The 22,034-nt window shown below is 32.0% G+C and overlaps 1 protein-coding gene and 2 long non-coding RNA genes across 4 annotated transcripts in view; 2 read left to right on the forward strand and 1 right to left on the reverse strand.

Moving 5' to 3' along the window:
• Positions 1-2,932: 2,932 nt before the first annotated feature.
• LOC141449612 (catalase-like) overlaps positions 2,933-22,034 on the reverse strand; it is a 44,651-nt gene continuing 25,549 nt past the window's right edge. For both annotated transcript variants that reach the window (XM_074119176.1, XM_074119178.1), the window contains exons 5-11: positions 21,320-21,470; positions 21,059-21,238; positions 6,190-6,381; positions 5,962-6,114; positions 4,634-4,869; positions 4,421-4,553; positions 2,933-3,559 (exon numbers count right to left, since the gene is read on the reverse strand). In XM_074119176.1, the coding sequence (XP_073975277.1) occupies positions 3,488-3,559; positions 4,421-4,553; positions 4,634-4,869; positions 5,962-6,114; positions 6,190-6,381; positions 21,059-21,238; positions 21,320-21,470 (1,117 nt within the window). In that variant the 3' untranslated portion in view covers positions 2,933-3,487. The remainder of the gene's footprint in view (positions 3,560-4,420; positions 4,554-4,633; positions 4,870-5,961; positions 6,115-6,189; positions 6,382-21,058; positions 21,239-21,319; positions 21,471-22,034) is intronic.
• Positions 7,384-12,461, forward strand: LOC141449620 (uncharacterized). The gene is made up of 2 exons (XR_012455621.1): positions 7,384-9,217; positions 10,456-12,461. It is a non-coding gene; the product is annotated as an uncharacterized lncRNA (long non-coding RNA).
• On the forward strand, positions 18,480-19,094 carry LOC141449621 (uncharacterized). The gene is made up of 2 exons (XR_012455622.1): positions 18,480-18,897; positions 18,979-19,094. It is a non-coding gene; the product is annotated as an uncharacterized lncRNA (long non-coding RNA).

The following is a 22,034-nucleotide window of genomic DNA, read 5'->3' on the forward strand; positions in this document are numbered from 1 at the left end:
AAAAACATTATTGATTTCTTCCGTCAAAGCATCTTTTTTATAACATTATGAATCTTATTCTTCACCAGTTTTAGATTCTCATCCATTATTAGATATTGATTCTTCTGTCACACAATTCTTAAAGAAGTCAGCGAAAATTATTTACTGTTCATTATTTTTGGTGACTGATTCATAGTTTCAATAGGATGAAAAAATGATAAGTATGATGATATTTTTGTATTATGCCGTGCTTTTGACTTAGTCCCTAAATATCATGACTGAAACTGGCAGTTATTTTTTCATTCCATTGAAAATTATTTAATTTTCTAAATTTACGTTTAAAACTTCGCTTTCTGTTTTGATCGTTTCTGAAACCTGTTTCGGTGGATTTCCTCAATCGGTAATCTGACATTACTGAATTAATTTTCAGTTTTTGTTTAAACGATGTAAACTGTGTTTTAGTTATCTATTTAATTGGTTTTTAACTTTCAACTGCAACATTTTCCAAGGAAATCTGTTTTTTGTATCTTGGCGGAGGGGAGATTTTTCTCTGGAGACTGTCATTTATTTTTTAACTTTCTTGAACTTATTATCAGTTATGAGACTGAGACAGAATGAGGCCAGTTGAGAAAGTGCTAACTTATGGAGTCTTCGGTTCTAGATTAGATAAGAATACTTTGAGCATTAGTGAAATTTTAAATATTCTAAAAGTCCTATTTTCAGAATATTTAACGTCCTATTTTATTTTATTTTTTTTTAATTTTTCCGCAACCAACTCAAGTGAAAATATTTATTTTTCAATGAAAATTTTTGAAAATTTGAAGCTTTCAATATTTTTACGAATTAAGAGATAAACAGTCAAAAGGTGTGACTTCTTGTTGCCAACAATTTTTTGCTTCCTGCAAACGATTGAATGATTTCTGAATTTTTCACAGAACATCCCCAATTTAATTTAAAACAAACAGTTAACAAAAAAGAATCGAAAGTTAAGAAAAAAAAAAGTATCGAATTCAGAAATAAGATAAAATATTTAAAAAAAATGCTCCGTCCCCATCTATCTTAAAGTGTAGAGGTTAGTTAGGAAGAACGTCATCCATCTTCGGCAACTTCTTGATCTGTACTCATCCTAATCCTCGACCGTTGTTGATTCTTCTCTGAACATTGTGTAACTAACTGTTACTTCTTCCCCCAGTCTCCTGCCAGAGATTCTGGTCTACATCGCCTTGCTAGGTAGCCGACCTCCATCCTGCTTGCATGTCCGAACCAAATCAGCTGCGCTTTCTCAATTAATTTTAAAGTGATTCTGATCGTAGTGTTTCTGACCTCTCCTTGCCTTGCCTCCAACTTTCCTAAGAAACTTCCTTATCCTGTAGACAGCTATGATCTGATACCTTCAACGACCATGATAAGCATAGACACAAAAGTGGAGCGGTACACTGCCAGTTCTAAGGAACTTTCCATGAATAGTGGAGAACAGCTTTCCCGCTGCGGCCACTCTATTAATCTCTTCTTTTATCCTTCCGACCTCACTGAGCATCACCCCAATGTTGTTGAAACTGGGGATATGTTCTCGCCATTTACTGAAACCCGCATCCTCTTCACCATACTTGAAAATACCATACTCTTGGTTTTCCCGGTGCTAATAACCATGTTCCGTTTCAAAATTTTCTAGGATCTACTCTTTGCTATCCACCCGAACATAATTACCGCAAGTTTTATAGAATCCCCCTCCCTATCCTTCCTATAAAGGCTCATTCACGTTTTTTTCCTCCATAACTCGGTCCAAGCGCCCAGTCGAAAGCCTTTTCGATTATAGATTATGAATCTTTAGATTACAATTTTATAGATTTAGAAAAATTAAATTTAATTTTTTTTTATTCATTTGTTAAGTTACACCAGCGCTAGATGCACTATTAGTAACAAAGACAATAAGTGACACTACTACTCACTAACTGAGGGGAGAAGTTACCCAACGATAACACTCCTTAAGTCATCTTTAGTATTACCTCTCTCCTCAGAAGAGAGAAAATCGCGAGGCCACTGACGTTTTAGCCTAGGATGATGATCAAGAAGGTAATGGGATGATAAATGGCGGACAAGAGGATTGGAATGAGAATGTAAGTGTGAAAGGGGGGAAAATATTTAAGAACAAAAATTTAAACAAAATTGTGGACATACATCACGATTTTCTCTATTTATACTTTTCAAAATTCTAACTTATACCGAACATTCTCTTCCAGAAGCGGCCTTTAACGAATTTTCCTGTATATTTTTTTTTTACATAAAATAGATTAAAAAAGTAATCAAATAGATTTTCATCCTTGCAATATGTGCCCAAGTTAAAAATCGTTGCATAATCGTTACACAATTATAATTAAAGAGTTTATAATTATATTACTGAAAGGATATTATGTACTTATTTGAGGTTTGTTTCTGACTCAACCAATTTTCCTTACTTTTTGGCTAAGAATGATTATTATTAAAATAAAATCTCACGAATCGTGCGAGCCATTAGATTCTCTAAATCCATATGAAAAAAACTTTCTTTTTTTTTCGCTGGAATGTTATTAATCGCAAACTTTTTTTGTGTGTGCTAATTTTATAATTTGCTTAATTCAATACCGCACAGTTTCAGATTACGTTGCACTACAAGGTGATTTCAATTCTCATTTTACAGTTACATTGATATCTACATGATTTTCGATGATTCTCATTTATTTAATTCAATTGAAAGTAATAAATGATTCTATTACTTATGATAATTATACTTGTGAGCAAACCAGATGGATCTGTAATACTAGTTCACTGTATCACAGCTTTAAAAATGTAATAACTTTATTTTTGAATTTTTAATCTTCAAAAGATAATTATACCCTCTGTTATAGAACAAAGAAATAATTAAATATATAATTTTAACACTACAAAAAAAAAATAATAATAATAATATCAAAACTTGAATAACATCTAATTTATTTACTAAATGAACAATACAGATAGTTTTTCAGGCTTCTTACTTTTCCGACAGCATTCTTTCAATTACCTCAAAGTAGTACGCAAACATGAATTGGCCTAGAGACCAATTTTCTATTAAAAATCTTGTTTTTTTACAATAGTTAGGTTCTTGTTGATAAAATTTTTCAACATCAACTAACCAATTTTTTTAAAATTATTTTTGTAAAATAAAGAACAAAGGACATTTAACATATTCTGCAAAATTCTATTACATTCACAAATATGTAATAAATTTAAAATGATCTTTCCACTTGAAGGAATAGGTTATTGTGTCTAAAATAATTAAACTAGAGAACATTTATGTTATTATTTAGTTATTATGAACAATAAACTTGGCATTAGGTACTTGACATTTATTTAAACGTTTTCCTTAAAATATCAACAAAGTTTGGTATGTATAATAAATAAACTAAATAACTAGCTAACATTAAACAACATAAAAGCAAAGAATTAGTCTTTTATTGTGTAAGTTGAACTTAACATATTGTAATCAAGTTTAAGCCAATGCAGCTGCTAGCATACTGCTTAACCTCACATCTACGTTATGCAGATTTGTCAGCGCTCTTTCCTATTTAATGAAAAGAAAAAACAAAAACAAATTATTAGAGAATTTAGTGTTGTGACAAGATTTTATAGCTTGCAGAAGTTGCTCTTTCGGGTAACAAGCTAGTGGGGTGCAGACTAGTTTGTCGACAGGTTGTAAGCCAAGATTTTTTGGTGTCGAGCTTTCTTTTCCATTGTATGCCACTTTTTAAAAAATTTTACTGTCCTACAAAAATAAATTAGCCTTACTCGTAGGAGAAGAAGTAATTGGATTGAGTTTAGTTTATACATAGCTGTTCTTTAAGCCATACTTATCGCAGTGATTCCAAACACAAATGTTAAATCGTTACCCGCCCCTGCATTTTTTTTATAAATACTTTTCTCACATTACAATTAATTTAGTGACTCATCAATGTTTCTAGTATATTATTTCAATCAAACTGTGAATTTCCCAGAATATCTTGATGGATAATATATCTAAACTTCATTAGCTTATTTTATGGCCTACTGAGGCATCTACTCGCATTAAATATTAATAATTTAACGACTTTTTTCTAAATTAAAATTACTTTTCTGATAAAAGCCTCTATGATTTTCTATGATTACTATGATTTTCTTACCTGGAGGGCACGCCCCATAATTTGGAAAGCGCTGCCAAATGGCTTGCTGACGCTACCTCCAGCGTCATTATTTTTTATATCCGTGCCTATTCAATATTAGTAAGTTAAGGAGGAAAAATCTATCAGCCTGCCAGTAGATTTTTTTATGTTGACACGCATTAAAATAAATACCAAATAAACAAAGTTGCGACAACTCTATGTTATCCACATCTACTGGGTTCACCTTTAAATGAATAAATCAATAAAATTATAAATATAATACAAACCCAAAGAAAAGGCGAAGCTTGTCTAAGATCTTGAGCCATATTTTGTACAAGCCTTACTCTGTCATCTTCAGTAAGTTCATCTCTCCAAAATATAGCTGGCTGGGAGTAATTATCGTCGTCTGAAGAATTATACCTATATATAAACATAATTTTTATAATCTTAAGAGCAAATTATTCGTATTTTGTAAAATTAATTATTGAATGGCTGCCTACCTTGCAACATCACCACACGCAGTATAATGTGATCTTATTGCATTTGGACTGCCTACCAGGTTTCGAAAACTTGATGGATAATAAGTTGGTGCACCATTTTGATTGTCCGTATACGTCCCGTAGCCATCTCTATTAAGATTGGCTACTTTTGTCCTAAAAGGGCTGTTAACTGGAAGCTGTAAATGATTTGTTCCTAGACGGTGGAAGTGCGTGTCCTTGTAGGAAAACAGTCGTCCCTGTTACAAATAAATATTGTCATAAACAGGTTACAAGTGATAAATCAATAGGATATTAACTATAGAAACCCTAAAAAGATTAAAATGTACGAACACAAACAATATTTAAGACTCATTAAAATAAATTACCAACTTTCGGAAAGAGCAACTGCCTGGAAAAAGCTGGGTACTGAGTTAGGAAATAGCAGAGTTGGATAAAGAAATCACAGTAGGGCCTTACGGTAAAGTTAATTGACTTATTGTTAACTTAAGTCATTGTGAACAATGAAAGGACTGGTATATTTTGGTACTGAAGTTTATTATAATGCTTCCAGCTTCAGTAAAATGAAACTGGATTCCACGACCCACGGATAAGTAAGTTTTTAAATTTTTAAAATAGATGTTCTGAAATACGTAAAGCTTTGTGATTTACCAGAAATACAAAATTTGGTGTGCCCCGGAAAGGAAAAGGCTGAAAACTCTGCCTTCAATCTAATTGGAAGCAAAAATAAGAGTGTTAGAGCCGCTTGACAGTATCAAACGATTTTGCGAATAAGCGTTATCATATTTTTCCCGAAAAGTATCCATTTTAAAAGAACAGAAGAGGAGACGATCCTAAAGATCCTGTGAATTAGTTGCAGAGTTATGCACTGTCATGTAAGCTTCCCTGATGAGATAAGTGAACAGAGGAAATGGCAATACCATTTCCACGAAACTAGGGAATAAGTGGCATACTCGAACGAGCAAGAGTTGGCGTACATTACAGTAAGAAGACCAACATTATTTACTATATTATGGAATGATAGAAATAATAGTGTTGCGAGAATTTTCTCGCAAACTAACTCGAGTTCAAAATTTTAAGGAATATTTTGTTTTTTAACAAACACCTAAACACCTAATAATATAGAAAAATTAAATTCTTCTTTAGGGATTGTATTACTTCCGGAATGTAAAGAAGAAGCCGAATATAAATAATTATTTGTCAAAACACACTGCATTCATTTACCTACTTAAAATTATTTTAAAAAAGGAAAAGTTTAATGATTTCTTTAGCAAGAGAAGATCGCCACAATTACACATTTAGAGACGCAAATTATTCTTTAAAGTACAAACCTGTAACATCTTATCAGGACTGGGCTCGATTCCAGGAATCATATTGCTAGGTGAAAAGCCTGCTTGTTCCACATCAGCAAAATAATTAGTTGGATTACGATCCAAAACAATTTTTCCAACTTCAATAAGTGGATATTCATCTTCTGGCCAAATCTGAACATAGATATTCAAAATATTGCAAGCACCGATCACTCTATGACATTAAACAAGTAAATAAAAATAACAAACCTTTGTCACATCAAATGGGTTCCACCTAAACATTTCCGCTTGTTTGAATGTCATAACTTGAATGTAAAAAGTCCAACTTGGATATCGCTTTTCTTCAATAGCATTGTACAAATCTCTGGTTGCATAGTCTGGATCATCCATCATTAATCTTTGAGCAACATCAGCTGTTAAATTTCTAAATCCTTGATCAGTCTGTGGACAGCAATATTTTTATTAATGATTGAGGAAAGTTCAGGGAAAATGATCCAGTTATTGCATTTGTTAAGTAATTATTTACAAGGTGTAATTATCATTTCATTGGAATTATTGAGACAAATCATTTGGCTACTGAACAGTTCTACAGTCTAAATTTAAGGATTCCTTTAAGCGCTACATTCTTAATAAAGTGAGGAATGAAAAATATAAATTACAATAAGTAGATATTGTTTTGATATACTCCAATCAATTGATTTTTATTATTTTGCAAAAAAATATATCGCAACACCACACAGCTGAACAGTTAGAGGCATTAATGGTGTGGACCACCGCCAAGCTAAGGCGATTGCGGGCACGGTTTGTTTCAATTTTGTCTCAGTTTTGGATATTATTTAAAGTGTTAATAACATTGACTAAAAAGTAGAACCGCTCGTATCCACCGCAGCTTCCCTCTGAATTAGAGGGCGTAAAACCCACTTAAGTATTACTTTGAATGTATTTTCTCAGTATGTTTCAGCTGTTTAATTTGAAACTTCAGTCATATATAACTTATAATCAGCTCTTTACACCGTCAACTAAAGTATAATAAAGCTATTTTTTTTTAGGCTGGATTCAACTCTTACTACTCTTGTAGAAGGTGGATCGATCTAGGGTGGTTAGATAACATAAGTTTATATAAATTTCTTACATTATCTTTTTTATTAAAAAATAAAATAAAGGGCTAGTGCGAGAAGCCAACCTGCACCCTAATACACCTTTTGGCTATCTTCGCCGCTAGCCAAAGGTTAGCCTTGCACTATGAACTGTGAGTCCTAAGAAGTGACCATACCTATAAGAAATTATGAAAATTAATACAACTACTCGACCGGTAGATCTTGATTAATCTTTTCCTACACTATCGCCTCAACTCACAAATAAAAGAGTAATGCCTATTTTTTCAGGCGGGCTTTACGTCCAACTACCAAATTAAATAGAAGGAGGCGACTAGCTCGTATTAATAATTAAAACTGTCCGGTAGGACAGTTGTATAAGGGTTGATGGTCAAAAACTGCACGAAAAAGCGTAACGTTGAAAAACACCCAACTTTGACAATTTTTTTCTCTTTTTCTATAAAAGATAAAATTCCCAAATTTTCTTTAAAATAAAGGGCAAATCCTCCTTTATGACTGTAATTTTTTGCAACAACCCAGATCTAATAGGTTTTGAGAAAAAAGTTGCTGAAAATGAGCAAAAACGGCTTTTTCAAAAATTGTTGTTGTTCTTGTTCTTGTTGTTCTTCTTCTTCTTCTTGTTGTTGTTACCTTTTTTGTAAACAACGTAGCGCCTAAACGCGCAAACCGATTTTCATGAATGAGGTGTCATTCGATTCGGAATTTTATGTAGATGTGCCTTTTGGGGGTCTCGATGCTGTACCTCAAATGGGAGAGGAGTTAGCCCCATGTATGTAAGGCCCCCTCTATAACTAGTTTTACTAATAACTCTGTAAATATTGGCACGTTTTTGATAAAATTTGGTAGGGTGAAAGGGATAGGGCTCCTCTATCTAAAATTAAAGCGACGTTCTGTTCTTACACCTAATAAGGGGAAGTTTTGCAATCTTTTCAAATCATCTTCGCAATAACCGATTTTCGTGAATGAAGTGTCATATTATTCAAAATTTTATGTAGATTTGCATTTTAGAGGCCTTGACGCTGCGCATATTTGGGACGGGAGTTCGTCCAATGTATGTAAGGCCCCTTCCAATATTATTGTTACTGATAACTCTGTAAATCAGCCCGATATTGATAAAATTTGGGAGGATGAAGGGGTTAGGGCTCCCCTGCTTAACAGTAAAGCGAAGGTGTGCTCTTACACCTATTAAGGGGAAGTATTGCAATCGTTTCAAATTATCAAATGGTCTGGCTGTGGGTGTATGAAGGGAGCACATTTTCTCAGAAAAGACTTCCGCGTGTTACTTTCTTCAAACATGGACATTTTATTGCACGGTAGATTAAGCCTCGCTTAGATAATGAAAGTGTAACGAGCGGCCTGAAAAAATTCTCCCTCTATCTCTCTCTGTTTCAGTGTGTGTGATTATCAAATACCAGAAATCGCAGAACGTTAAATGTCTTAGCTTAGATGAGATAAAGTTTTAGTCAAAATCGGTATACCGGAAGTATCACTTTAATGACGAGATTTTTCAGTTTGTCAGGAATTTTTGGGAAACTTATACAGGAAATCCGATTAATCCTAAATTTCTAAACTTATTAGAATTAAATATAACAAACGTCCCAAGTTTGTAGAATATTTGTAAGTATAATTTAAAGAATAATATTAAGAGGAAGTCGTGAGAGTGTTGTTACCAGATTTTGTTCATAGAAATTATAATTTCTGAGAAAATCTTGTTCCAAAAGTTGCGATAAGAGAACTTCATCAGTTAAAACTGTTTGTAATATTAATTTGTATTTGTTGCGATGAGAAAGAGTCAATAATAATAATGTTTTCTATAATTTAATAAACTATGAATAATGTCTACATAAAAACATTCAGAAATAATATCTATGACTAATCCCTAACTTGATAATATAAATGCCATTAGACTTTACTCTTTCCACCTGAATAGTAAACAATAAACATGATATGGTTTTAATTTAATAAACTTTAAACTTATTTAAACTTAACTTAGTGGCGTGATTTCCCCCTCCTTTATCTTTTGAATGCACTATAAAGTGGAAATAATTATTTAATCTAATTCAAACGTCTTTTGACATCCGTAGAAGAAGTGCTTGTTATTTTTTCTATTTTATTAGCTATTAAACTATTTATTGAAGACTTCATACATCCTTCTCAATTTGGTAAGTACATTTTTTGTAATAATTTAGTTAAATACATTTTAATTCAGAAATTACTCTTATTTGGCGGTTGATTTTAGTCCGATTAATTGTACTTAACTGCTGATGTCTGTCTAGATGAAAAGTGATCCTAGTTCTGACTGATTGTTAAAATTCACTTCCTTTATCAAAAAGTTAATAATATTGCTTAGAGTACTTTCGTTGCTCGATCGGAAAAATAAAGTTTAAAAATTTAAAAGTTTAAACCTTCTTGTTGTGATGTAGATACTCTAATTTATTTTTATTTTTTTATCCATTTTTTGAACGTATCTCCCCGCTTTTAAGACCAACTTGCTTCATTACTTTTGTCTGATAATAAACTTGTAACCCAAATTATCATGTTAATGAACAGTTTTCACTTCTTCAAGATTTTCTCTAAACAATTTTCTACTGTAATTTTCTCGGCACATAGTTTGCATATATTTACGTCTATTACTTTTATTTGAAACATTTTTCCGATAAAATTCAATTTCAAACGATTCTGGTGGAGGAAGGAAGGTAGGCAGGCTAAAGTACAATCATTTCATTCTAGTGATCGGAGGTACCACTTAAGTCCTAACAAATGAATTCAATATTCCGCTTAAATTCTTAGTTTGAAGAGAATTGTTTAACCGGAAGTGCCTGTTTAAAAAATAAATAAAACATTTTTTTACTTTTTCACTTCCTCTTAGACAAGTATTGCGCCCTTGTAAAAATTTTCCGTTTCATCTTTCCACCGGAAATGTATATATGCGCACATACTGTATATGTAGCATTGTATGTGTTGTCAAAATATCTCAAAACGAAAATCGTATTAAGCTGATACTCGTATCAGTGATTAAACTGATACTAATTTCAATCAGGTTCGACAAAGCCCACAGACAATACAATCCCTAAACCGGAAGTCTCTACTCTGCTGCATTAGTGAAGAATTTCTTCGTTTTTCATTGATTTTATTTTTATTCTCCTCTAAGTTTTTTTTTATTTATTTTGGTAAATTGCAAATCTATCTTATAATACCATAGCACATTAATGAATTTGGATAACTATAAACTAAATTTCCGCCCTTGCTCAATAATCAGTTATTGTTCTAAAAGTTCTTTTTTGTTAATACATCAAATTAAAATATTTCCAATTTAAAAAAATTACTCTTTAAAGTTTTATGTTTCATTGCAAAAAACAAAATTTACTTCATTTTTCGAACCTAAATTTTTTTTTTCCAGAGTCGAAGGAAACATTACGTTAAGTATTTATATTAAGTATTAGTTATTTATTTCTAAATACTAAAGATTTTAAATTATATTATAGATATGCCTTCTAAACACCGGAAAAAAAAGCAAACAATTAAAAAATTAGTATCGGGTATTAGACAGACAATTGACAGCACTGCTGAGCTCGAAAACTGTAGTTTATACACTATTGTGACCCCCGCCGCAACTAAGCAACAGCGGTACTACGTTAAAAATCGCGAGGGAATAGTAACTAAACAGCGACAATATAACTTAAGAAAAAAAATAGAAATAAAAGAAAAACAGGAAGTGTACAATTTGGAACACAAAGAAACAATAGCAAGGAAACAGAGAGAGTATGATCTAACTAATAGAGAGAAAATACAGAAGAAACAGAGGAAATATGATTTTGTTCATACAGAAGATAAAAAAAAGAAACAGAAAGAGTATGATTTATCTCATAGAGAGAAAATACTGAAGAAGCAGAGAGAGTATGATTTAACTAATAGAGAGAAAATACAGAAGAAACAGAGGAAATATGATAGAGAGCATATAGATAAAAAAATAAACCAGCAAAGAGTGTATAATGTTGCCCATAAAGTTGGCATAGCAAGGAAGCAGAAACAAAAAGACAGAACAAACAGTGAAAAGAAAACTGAAACACAAAGAAAGTACAATGAAAAAAAAAGAAACGAAATTGACTTAAGACAAGAAAGGTATAATGAAAAGAATCGCGCTGTAATAAATTTAAAAAGAAATATTCGGTACTTTTTGACTCGCCAAAACGTAAATAAACCCTCGGCGTCATTCGCATCTTTATTAAAGAAACGGATTCAAACTCGAAAAAAGATTTGTACATTTCGAGATGAATGCGCGCTAATAAATAAATTGTGTTTATCTTTAAAACGGAATCGTCAGTTCAATAAACACCGCCGTGTAAGGAATAAAATTAATCGCACAATGACTTATTACCTGATAAAACATTCTAAACATTTAACCGGAATTGCCCGATCCTACTTTAGGTATCTAAATAATAAATTAAAAGCCGTTGTCGATGAGGCCGTTAATAAGTTCGAAGTAAATAAAATTAAAACACTAACGTCTAAAAATATCGTAAAAGTATTCGGAGGTAAACAAAAACACACGACACATTCTGAACCTTATTTCTACGAAAGTTCCTACAGCGTGGTTCCTCCCGGACATATATTGCTCACTGATAATCACACCGTTTTCGTGAATAGGCACAATTTTAAAAAGTACATTACTAAAGATAATAATATTGTGGAATGGCCTTGCGGTATCACTTGTAAATTTTCAGACCAAAGTATGAGCACGATTTTAAATAAATTAGTTGAATTAGTAAAAAGCAATGTGAATGAAATGTCAATCAAAAAGCTTGCGAACACATGTAGGTACAGACATCTTAATAAAAAAGGACACACCGTACACTGCGCTTCACACAACAGTATATTTAAATGCAGTACACTTTTGCAAATTCTTTCTGAATTATCGGTACATTACACCGCGTTTAGGAACTTAAAAAGACAGATTTACACTATGCGTAATCTGTCTTTCAAAATAAATCGTGTAACATCGTGTATAAATAAAGCGAATAATGTCGAATCTATTTTACGGTCCGTTAATGATTTAAAAAAGTTTCTCAGAACACTTAAAATCGACACCAATAAATTTAAAAAATATGTACCTTCCACTAGTTGCGACACTAATGAAATAAACATTTTGACTAAATATAAGAAAAACTTGTCTTCGTTAAAAAGTAAAGTAACTTCTTTTCCGGAAAATTTTTGCGCATGTTGCAACATCTTATTTTATGACGAGGATTTAAAAGATTTTATTAAATTTCAAAATAAAGATAATAAATCGTGGCAAACTATAATTATTTATATTAATAAAAATTATGATAAAGTTCATTCGGATAATATTAAAATTTGTACATACTGTGCACAAAAATTAAATCAAAATTGTATTCCCGGACGCGCCGCATATAACTGTTTAGAGGTAGATCTAGTGCCAGAAGAAGTTGGTAAGCTGAATATTTTCGAAACAATGCTGACCCAATTAGTTAAATCGTTCCAATGTGTAGTTCGTCTCCAGCCGAAAAAAGGGAAAATTGCGGTCAGTGAAAAACTTAAAGGGTTAAAGGGTCGCGTCACTTATTTACCCCTCCCTTTGCAGAAAAACGTGGACTTGCTACCGAACGAACTGCCCCAAAATCATGAAGTGGTTGTACTGGTTAATGGCGTACCTACACAAAACCGAGTCATATGGCGAGATTTAGTGAGCGCGAATAAAATTTACAAAGCGATTGCCGCTTTAAAAGAAATTAACCCGTTATACGCGAACGTTAATCTAAATGTAAAATTGTTACCGAATATTAACGAAAATATAGGTAATAAATATACTTTTAAGGATGTATCCGGGGCATCCATAAAAAAAGTAGATAGTGCAACTTTTTATAAAACCGGATTTTATACTTTTCACTCCCTTCATCCGATAAATATGAGCGCGGTTGAATCGAGCGAAATCGAATCGTATCAAATGCAGCAAATGAAGGGAGAGTACGTGTCGGTTTTTGATAAAAATTTAGATTATTTAACATTCCCGCATCTATTTCCTAAAGGCAGGTTCGGAAAATTTGATGTAAATAGAAATGTTCCTCTGTCGGACGCTGAGTATCGTAAAACACGGATATTAAATAAAGACGGGCGATTTCGGCGTGATCCTTGTTATTTATTTCATTTGCTAAATGACAGAGAATTTAAATACCTTGGCGGGGCCATAGCACACTTGTTAAACGTTCGCGCGTACAAACCGTACACGGTGAATGATATTTTAACTAAAGTTACCGTAAACGATGAACAGTTGGAACAGCATTTAATCAATCTATTTAGTTCGTTACGGGGTACTAAGGAGTATTGGCAACGTCGTCGCCAAGAACTCAATGCCATGACACGCGATTTTGGGGCGCCGACTTTTTTTGTAACTTTGTCATGTGCAGAATATGATCATTCCGAATTATTGCAATATATTGTTAAAATTAATAATGATGTTCCTAACGTGGAGAAAATGTCCGCCGGGGAGTTATGTGCGTTAGATCCGACTAGCGTGTGTAGATATTATCACCGCCTCATCCGAAATATGTTCAAGTTTTTAATAAACGATAAAATAAATCCGGTATTAGGTTACGTGGAGCATTATTTTTGGCGCGTAGAATATCAAGAAAGGGGGGCGCCGCATTACCACATGTTATTGTGGATTCGGGATAGTCCGGAAATTAATAACGATTGCTTTAGAAAGGTTGCCGATTTTATTAACACTTATATTTGTGCTCGGTTACCGGATCCTTTAGAGTCACCTGTCTTGCACTCGTTTGTCCGGAAATATCAAATGCATAAGTGTAACTCGTATTGCCAACGAAAATATCGCGTAAAACAAAAAATGTATACTAAATGTCGGTTTGGATTTCCGCGTAAAGTTACTGACGAATTGATAATTAATGACATTATTTCTACAATCGCGTCTAGAGTTAAAGGTTTCGGTCCGAAACGTGTTTATGACTTGCCCAGACAGAGAAGTGAGGTTCGCATTAACGACTACAACCCTGTCCTTCTATTAGCTTCCGGCGGGTTTAACGTTGACGTGCAATTTGTTAAAGACGGAGATTTGAGATTAGTTATTTACGTAACCAGTTACATTTCTAAAAATGAAAAAACGGAATTAGAAGATCTATGGGCTGATATATGTAAAGAATCGAATAAAAAAGCGTTGTGGAGTTTAGGATTAAAAAAATTAACGCATCGGCAGATCGGGTTATACGAAACAATAGACCGGTTACTCGGGCATCATTTGTACGGTAAATCGGAAGATATGCGATATATCAGCACCACGTTTCGCGAAAATAGAAAACTATGTCTAAAACCTTATAATGAACTAAAAAATATGCCGGCTAATTCCACGGATATATATTTGAAGTCATGGCTGAACGACTATTATCCGAATCGACCCGACAATCTAGAAACTTTAAACTTGTACGATTTCTGTCGTTATCACGATCTTTCCCGCGATCAATTAGAAGCCGAAAACCGAATAAAATTAAAAAATAATGTTATTTTAAGAAAGCGCGGCAAACCTTACGTGATTCAACACCCCATTTACAAAACGTTAAATACAGAACAAGACCGCAATAAGTATTATCACTCCCTTTTACTTCTTTTTAAACCGTGGCGTAATGAATCGGATATTTTAAAAGGTTTTCGGACGTACCAAGAAGCGTTTGACCATTATTCCGCGGAATTAAAACAGGCCATGACTTATCATGATAAATTAATTATGATTGAAGAAGGAATCAAAGAACTTCAGAGTAAAATTGCGGAATTCAAAGAAGAGAATTTCATTAATTTAGAAGAGGATAATATTATCCGAGAAGTGCAGGATGCAGACGTGGCGATGTTGGAAGTTTGCGCGGCGATGTATACTAGTATTGACGATCGCGATAGTAAATTTAATTTAAACGAAGATCAAAGCCGGATTTTTAATAAAATAACTAAAACTCTTATCGACCAAAGTAATAATAAATGCAATAGTCAAATAAAATTATTCGTCTCTGGTGTAGGCGGTACGGGTAAATCGTATCTCTTAAAAGCGTTAAAAGTTTGGATTAACAATACATTTCCGCCCAAGAAAGACACTGTTTCAGTGGCTATAACGGCTCCGACCGGCCTGGCTGCATATAATGTTAATGGCGTCACCATTTACCGGCTTTTATCGCTCCCGGTTGAGCACCAACAAACCGCCGAATATAATAAATTAAACGTTGAAAGTTGTCGGGCGATTAGACACGTACTTAAAGATATGAAATTATTGGTAATAGATGAAATTAGTTTAGTTTCGAGTCTCGTTTTCGCTTATATTCATCTTCGGTTGACGGAAATTGCTAAAAATAATGAACCTTTCGGTAATTTTAATATTTTACTTTTCGGTGATTTGTTACAATTGCAGCCCGTTAAAGGTAATCAAGTTTTTAAAAAGTTAACTCGCATCGAATGCAAATCCAAACTCGGGTCTATCGGTTCTGCTGATCTTTGGTCGATGTTCGAATACGACGAATTAAAAATTAACGTAAGACAGAAAAATGATAAAAGCGGTTTTATAAACACTTTGCTCAATATTCGGTCGGGTAATGTCTGCGCAGAAGACATCGCACTATTAAACTCACGTGTTTTGCCTAATAATGATTTAAATAATGTAATTGAAAATTATAAAGTATTACTCGATTGCGGTAGAAATCCGTTATGTCTCTTCGCGACTAAAGCTCAGTGCACAACTTTTAATAAAATTTATTCAGATAAATTCGCGAAAGAAATAGTCACAATAGATAGTATCGATGAAATTGATTATAATTTTAAACTCACGAATAAAAAAATAAAAGATTTGAACTTTTTAATTAATAAAATTTCGGAAGACGTCTCCCGCACTGCTAATTTATCTAAAACAATAAATTTATTTGTTGGCGCGAAAATAATGATTAAACGAAATATCGATATTGCTAACGGAATTGTAAACGGAACAATTGGTGTAGTGGAACGGTTTGTTTATAAAGGAAACGTCGTAGATTCTTTAATCATTATCGTGAATAACAAACCCTTTTCTTTAGAAAGGGTAAAAGCGCGATTTCTGTTGTTAAAAAATATTTACGTGCATAGGAAACAATTTCCGGTGACTCTTTCGTACGCGGTAACCATCCACAAATCTCAAGGCTTAACCTTGGATTGTTTATTCACAAGTTTAGGAAAAGAAGTGTTTGCACCGGGCATGCACTATGTAGCTCTCTCGCGGGTCACTAATTTAAACGGTTTGTATTTAATTGATTTCGATTCGGCAAAAATAAAAGTAGATATGGACGCGATAAGTGAATACCGTCGTTTAAATAAAATGATCCGATCACCATGTTTGCAAACAGCGAATAATAATATTTGCGTTTCCCCCACCATCAATTTAACAAAAGAAGAATCCCTTCTCCAATCAAATGTTAATCGCGAACTTTTTTCTAAAACGGAAATATTTGGCTTACCGAATTCTGACGGCGTTTCATGTTACGCGAATGTCGTTGCACAGTGTTTGATTAATATACATACCGTTAAATTTAACCTAACGAATAACCTCGTCAATAATATAAACATAACTTTTCCGGATCCAAAAACTCGCGATAACTACCAAAAAGTGAGTGTAACTTTCGAATTATTTAATATTTTAACATCCGGAATAACTCGAGGTGCCAAAAAACCTAATACCAAAAGACTCCGCGAATTAATTGCTCACGGTAGTGACGTAAATTTTAACGCGAATGTTCAACAAGACGCGCAAGAATTTCTAATATTTCTAATATCCGCTTTAAAAACAGAAAATAACATTCCTTGCAGGTTATTTGATTGTACAGTAAAATTCGTTCGAAAGTGTTTCAATTGCAATAGTTATTGGGATGACGTTCCCATTAATCTTGAGTTAATGTACTTTTTAGAATTCGGGGTTCTCCAAAATAACGAGCCGGTTACCTTTCACTCGTTATTCGACTATAAATTATCGGATATAACTTGTTCAGAATGCGGAGAAAATAAAATTTATATTCGTAGTAAATTATACTCGGTATCGGATTATCTAATAGTTATACTAAAGCGTTATCAAGGAAATCGTGTTTTAAATGAAATCCACTCTTTCGATGAAAATAAAATTAATATTGACGGTTTTAATTTCACACTTTCGTCCGTGATTTACCATTACGGTTCGGACCTTAATTCTGGCCACTACGTTTGCGCGGTAAAAAGTCCAAATAATTCGTGGAATTTGTTAAATGACGACTTTATTAATTATAATTTTAAATTTGATCCGGGTTTAAAAGACGCGTATATTTTATTTTTAAAATCAATAACGTAACGTGCTTAAAAAAAAATCTATATTTTTAGTAAAACTTAAAATATTTTTATATCGAATTTTAGCCGTTGGAGAGCCAGCAGATGACATTTGGACTGACTGAAAATATTCTATTTGATATTATTAATTTATTTGTGCATGTTTCTGTTTTTTGAAGTAAAAAAATTGTTTACATAGAATATGTTTTTCGCAATGAATACCTCTGTTTGGTCCTCACATACTATCACAATAGTAAGTGACAACAAATTTATTATGCCCACCTAAGTTTTTATACTATTTCACTTAAGATCTAATAACTGTGTTCATTTTTTGTTTTTAGTTTTTATTTAATAACTTGAATAGTTGATGGTACGATTCTATACCTTAGGTTCCATGTCTCAAGTCAATCACTCGCCTTGAAAGAAATTATTGCTTCATTTTCGATGTCATTTCCCATTTTGTAATTTATTGTATTTAATCAGGCCAAATATATTTCAAACAATAATAATATAAAAAAAAGATGACGCAATTTATTCAATTGTAATTTACATTTATATTTGCGAATAAAACAAATTCTATGTCTTATCGTACGATATTTATAAGTTAATTTCTGTATTTTATTTAATTGCATGTTTTAAGTTTGTATATATCATTTGAATTAGTTTTCTTATACCGAATGGCCAAAAGGTCATCACTTAATAATTCAATATTCTTAATTATATGGTTTTGATGTTTTACTTATCTTTAAATGAACCTTTCACAGTTCCAGCCCTATAAGCAGTTAATTTAATTACATAATGGAATTGAATTGCACTCAACTTCTTGTAACTTTTTAAATATTACGATCGTTGTTTCTTCTAAATTATGAAGGAAACTTTTATTTATGAACTGAATTTAATTTTATGTTTGATGCAGTTGTAAGATTTGCACAACTAATTCAAAAGAAACAATTTATTATATTAAATAAAAAAAATTGTCCACACTGTGAAAGATTTGTTTAAAAATAATTATATTATTATTTATTTACATATTTTTGTACTTTTATTTTAAATGTGAGACTAAACTAACTGACGGACTAAGTCCGCCAAGCCGGTCCCAAGCCCAGGTGAGAAAGGATGAGGGGTCCGTCGGAGTTACTTATGTTTCAGGATGTAAAGGCTAACTATACGCAGAGCCAGGAGAGGGAGGATATATTCATAAATGTTTATGCTGTGTAAATATGGTATTGTTTGCAACCCTCTATAAAACTATAAATAAATCTATCCAAAAGGTACAAAAATCTCTTTAACAAAAACTTTCAGTTTAAAATGTTAAGTATAAGGGTTGATTAAACGCCAAAAGGTACACAAATCAGCAGGTAACCAACATTTCATTAATATTTCATTGATATCATTAACCTAATTTTACTGTATTAACTTTTCATTAATATTTTTTAGAATTTATTACGTGTCCCAGACCCTTATGCTGGCCATTTTATTCATAATAATTTTTTTGATATAATAATAAAAGGTGAGTAATATCATCATTAGTTATAAAAAGGCACTTTACTTTAACTGTAATCTAAATTATTATTGCGATTTTTCTTTTTAGGCGCTTTATTCTGAATAATCATCACACTCTCACATTCAAATGGAAAAGGGAAAGTAGGAGTTGGTCTATTGCTGCTGAAATCTGAATCACGGATTTAAAATAAATTGAATCTTGAATTAGTCTTACTGCAGAATATATGAGCACAAATTATGCAGTTAATAACAAATAAACAATACTTGTAATTATAATTCATTTGCAAACTTTAATTGAATGTAGTCTTTAATTGAGTACTTATCAAAGACGTTTTGTTATCAAATAATTAGTAAAGCACTTTAATAATAATTTTTATTTATTTATTTATTTAAATAATAATTGCCATCTGAAAAATATAAATATCTTTATTTTGTTTTACATATATGTATATAACCTTCAGAGTAATCCATCTAGGGATAAATTAATTTAAAAATATCCTTAATTACGTTGTATTTATTTAGTTAGTATATACTGTATAATAAGAAAAGTAATGTAATCGCCTATTTTTTCAGGCGGTATTTAACGTCCATCTACCAATTAGGTGACGTGGACAGGGGCGAAAGCTCATAATTTACTAAAAACAATTTTTTCTGACAAATAAAAAGTAGTCTTACTGGGGTTCTACCACTTACATTGTCACGCTCTTGACTACAAGACCAACGCCCGCCCCTAGTATATCAATATTTAAATCTATATCTATAATATAAGTATAATATATATACAAATATAAGTAAACAAATTAAAAGTGTAATTAAAGATAACTATAATAATATTTAATATTAATAAACCATGTTAAGTATTAATTATCTGTTATTTTTAAAGAAGTGTACTTGGCAAATTGTATCCAACTAATTTAATCAAAGGATGAACTTAAATCAATGATTTTTAGGTTCATACTGATGTAATAATTTCGGTGAATGCATTTTTTAAAAAGTATTTTAATAATTTAATTTAATTTAATAATTTTTTTTTAAATTGCGTTTCATTAAAAAACCTGTGCATTAATAGATAGATACGTCCTTTTAAAATCAATCTAAATTAGATGAAGCGAGCCTTCTCGCAGCACAAAAATTATTATGAATAAAATGGCCAGCATAAGGGTCTGGGACACGTAATAAATTCTAAAAAATATTAATGAAAAGTTAATACAGTAAAATTAGGTTAATGATATCAATGAAATATTAATGAAATGTTGGTTACCTGCTGATTTGTGTACCTTTTGGCGTTTAATCAACCCTTATACTTAACATTTTAAACTGAAAGTTTTTGTTAAAGAGATGTAAGAACTATAAACGAACGACATGTTACTTAAAATAATAGTCGTTACTCTGAGTTTTGTGGAATATTTTTCATTTAAAAGAATATTTGCAAATTTTCTTAGAATGAGCTCTCTAATTTTCCAAATTTAAAAAATATTTTAAATAATCTTAAAAATAAACCTAAGAAACCTGATGATTTAAAGATAATAGGGTTTTCGGGGTCTCCATTTCATCCAGTTTTCTCTGAATTCGATCGCCACTATTTCCTTGGAGTCTCATATAACAAACTATCGAACCCCAAATACTCCAAAGAAACTTTTGCTATCTGCCCTCTACGCTCTTATTCTTTCCTATCTACATATTCCTTTCTGCAAAAATCTTGTATTCCCATCCCCATTAAATGCCTTCGCTCCCTTTATTAAAAAACCTATTTCGCTACAAGCTCTTCTTACTTCTGTACTACAAGTCAAATATCAAACTGAATCAAGTGTTTTATACACCACTTAAATTTATACTTCTTAAACTTCTAGTTTTATAGATCTACTTCTGTTAGCTAGATTCGGGTAATATATTTTGTATTTTTAGTTCTTCAAAAGGGACATAATGTGCCAAAAGAAAATTATTCACTGCTTCATTAAACAAAAGTAGAGAGAGTAACTTGATTAAACAGCAATGCTTATTTAGAGTATTACTTGTTAATATAATCATTATTACTGGATCACATTAATGTGATACCAGTACCTTTGAGTGCTTTTCTCCATTAACCTCACTACATTCGAAAATTTTTAAAAAATATACATAGATATCTTTAACAAAATCTTAGTCTTAATAAATGTAAAACTAAATACCCTGTAGTGGAATTTGCAATACACAGGTATGCCTTCGGCATTTACAAGCTTATATGTATTCGATCCATACCCATGCATATGTCTGAAGCCGTCTGGTGTGCCTCTGTCTGAATAATGGATCAGTAACTGATATGTAGACTCAGGCCTTAATGTGAAGAAGTCCCATATCATATTCATGTCCTGAAAAGATTTTAATTAATTAATCAAAATCTCGTTAAAAGACTTTTAAGTAAAAAAGACTTTTAAATAAAAAAAACTCACTTTTAAATTTGTGACTGGATTCCTTTTTTGAGAATGTATGAACTTAAAAAACATGAGTGGGTCACGGGTAAAAAATACAGGAGTATTGTTTCCCACAAGATCCCAAATTCCATCTTCGGTGTAGAATTTAACAGCAAAACCTCTAGGATCTCTGTAACGAAATTAACCTTCATCAGTAACATTTAAGTTGTAATATTGTTCAAAACAAATTAGGAATTACTCGCACGGTGCAAAGTTCTCGCTAGAGGTTTGATGGTCCAGACACCCCGAGACCAATTTTACATAGATAATTTTCATATTTTGATACTGGCACATTAATAATCTTAGACTTTCAATAATTATTAAGAATAATGAACGGTGTATACAAAGTAGCCTGAATGAAGTCTTCTTTTGTTGGACTAGAATGTATTTCAGTGCAACATTATAATTAATGTCAGTGAAAATTAAATATTTAATGCTGTAGCACAAGGAATTTTCAATTACTTGCACATAACTTTCTCTCTTTTAATTCACATTTTAGCTTCTAGACAAAAGTTTAAACAATGATCTTACTTTTCGTAATCTTATTAAAACTGTCCGGTAGGACAGTTGTATAAGGGTTGACCATCAAAAACTGCACGAAAAAGCGTAACGTTGAAAAACACCCAACTTTGACAATTTTTTTCTCTTTTTCTATAAAAGATAAAATTCCCAAATTTTCTTTAAAATAAAGGGC

This window comes from Rhodnius prolixus, unplaced genomic scaffold (assembly GCF_049639745.1).
Source record: "Rhodnius prolixus isolate KJV_2025 unplaced genomic scaffold, Rpr scaffold_2, whole genome shotgun sequence".
Lineage (NCBI taxonomy): Eukaryota > Metazoa > Arthropoda > Insecta > Hemiptera > Reduviidae > Rhodnius > Rhodnius prolixus.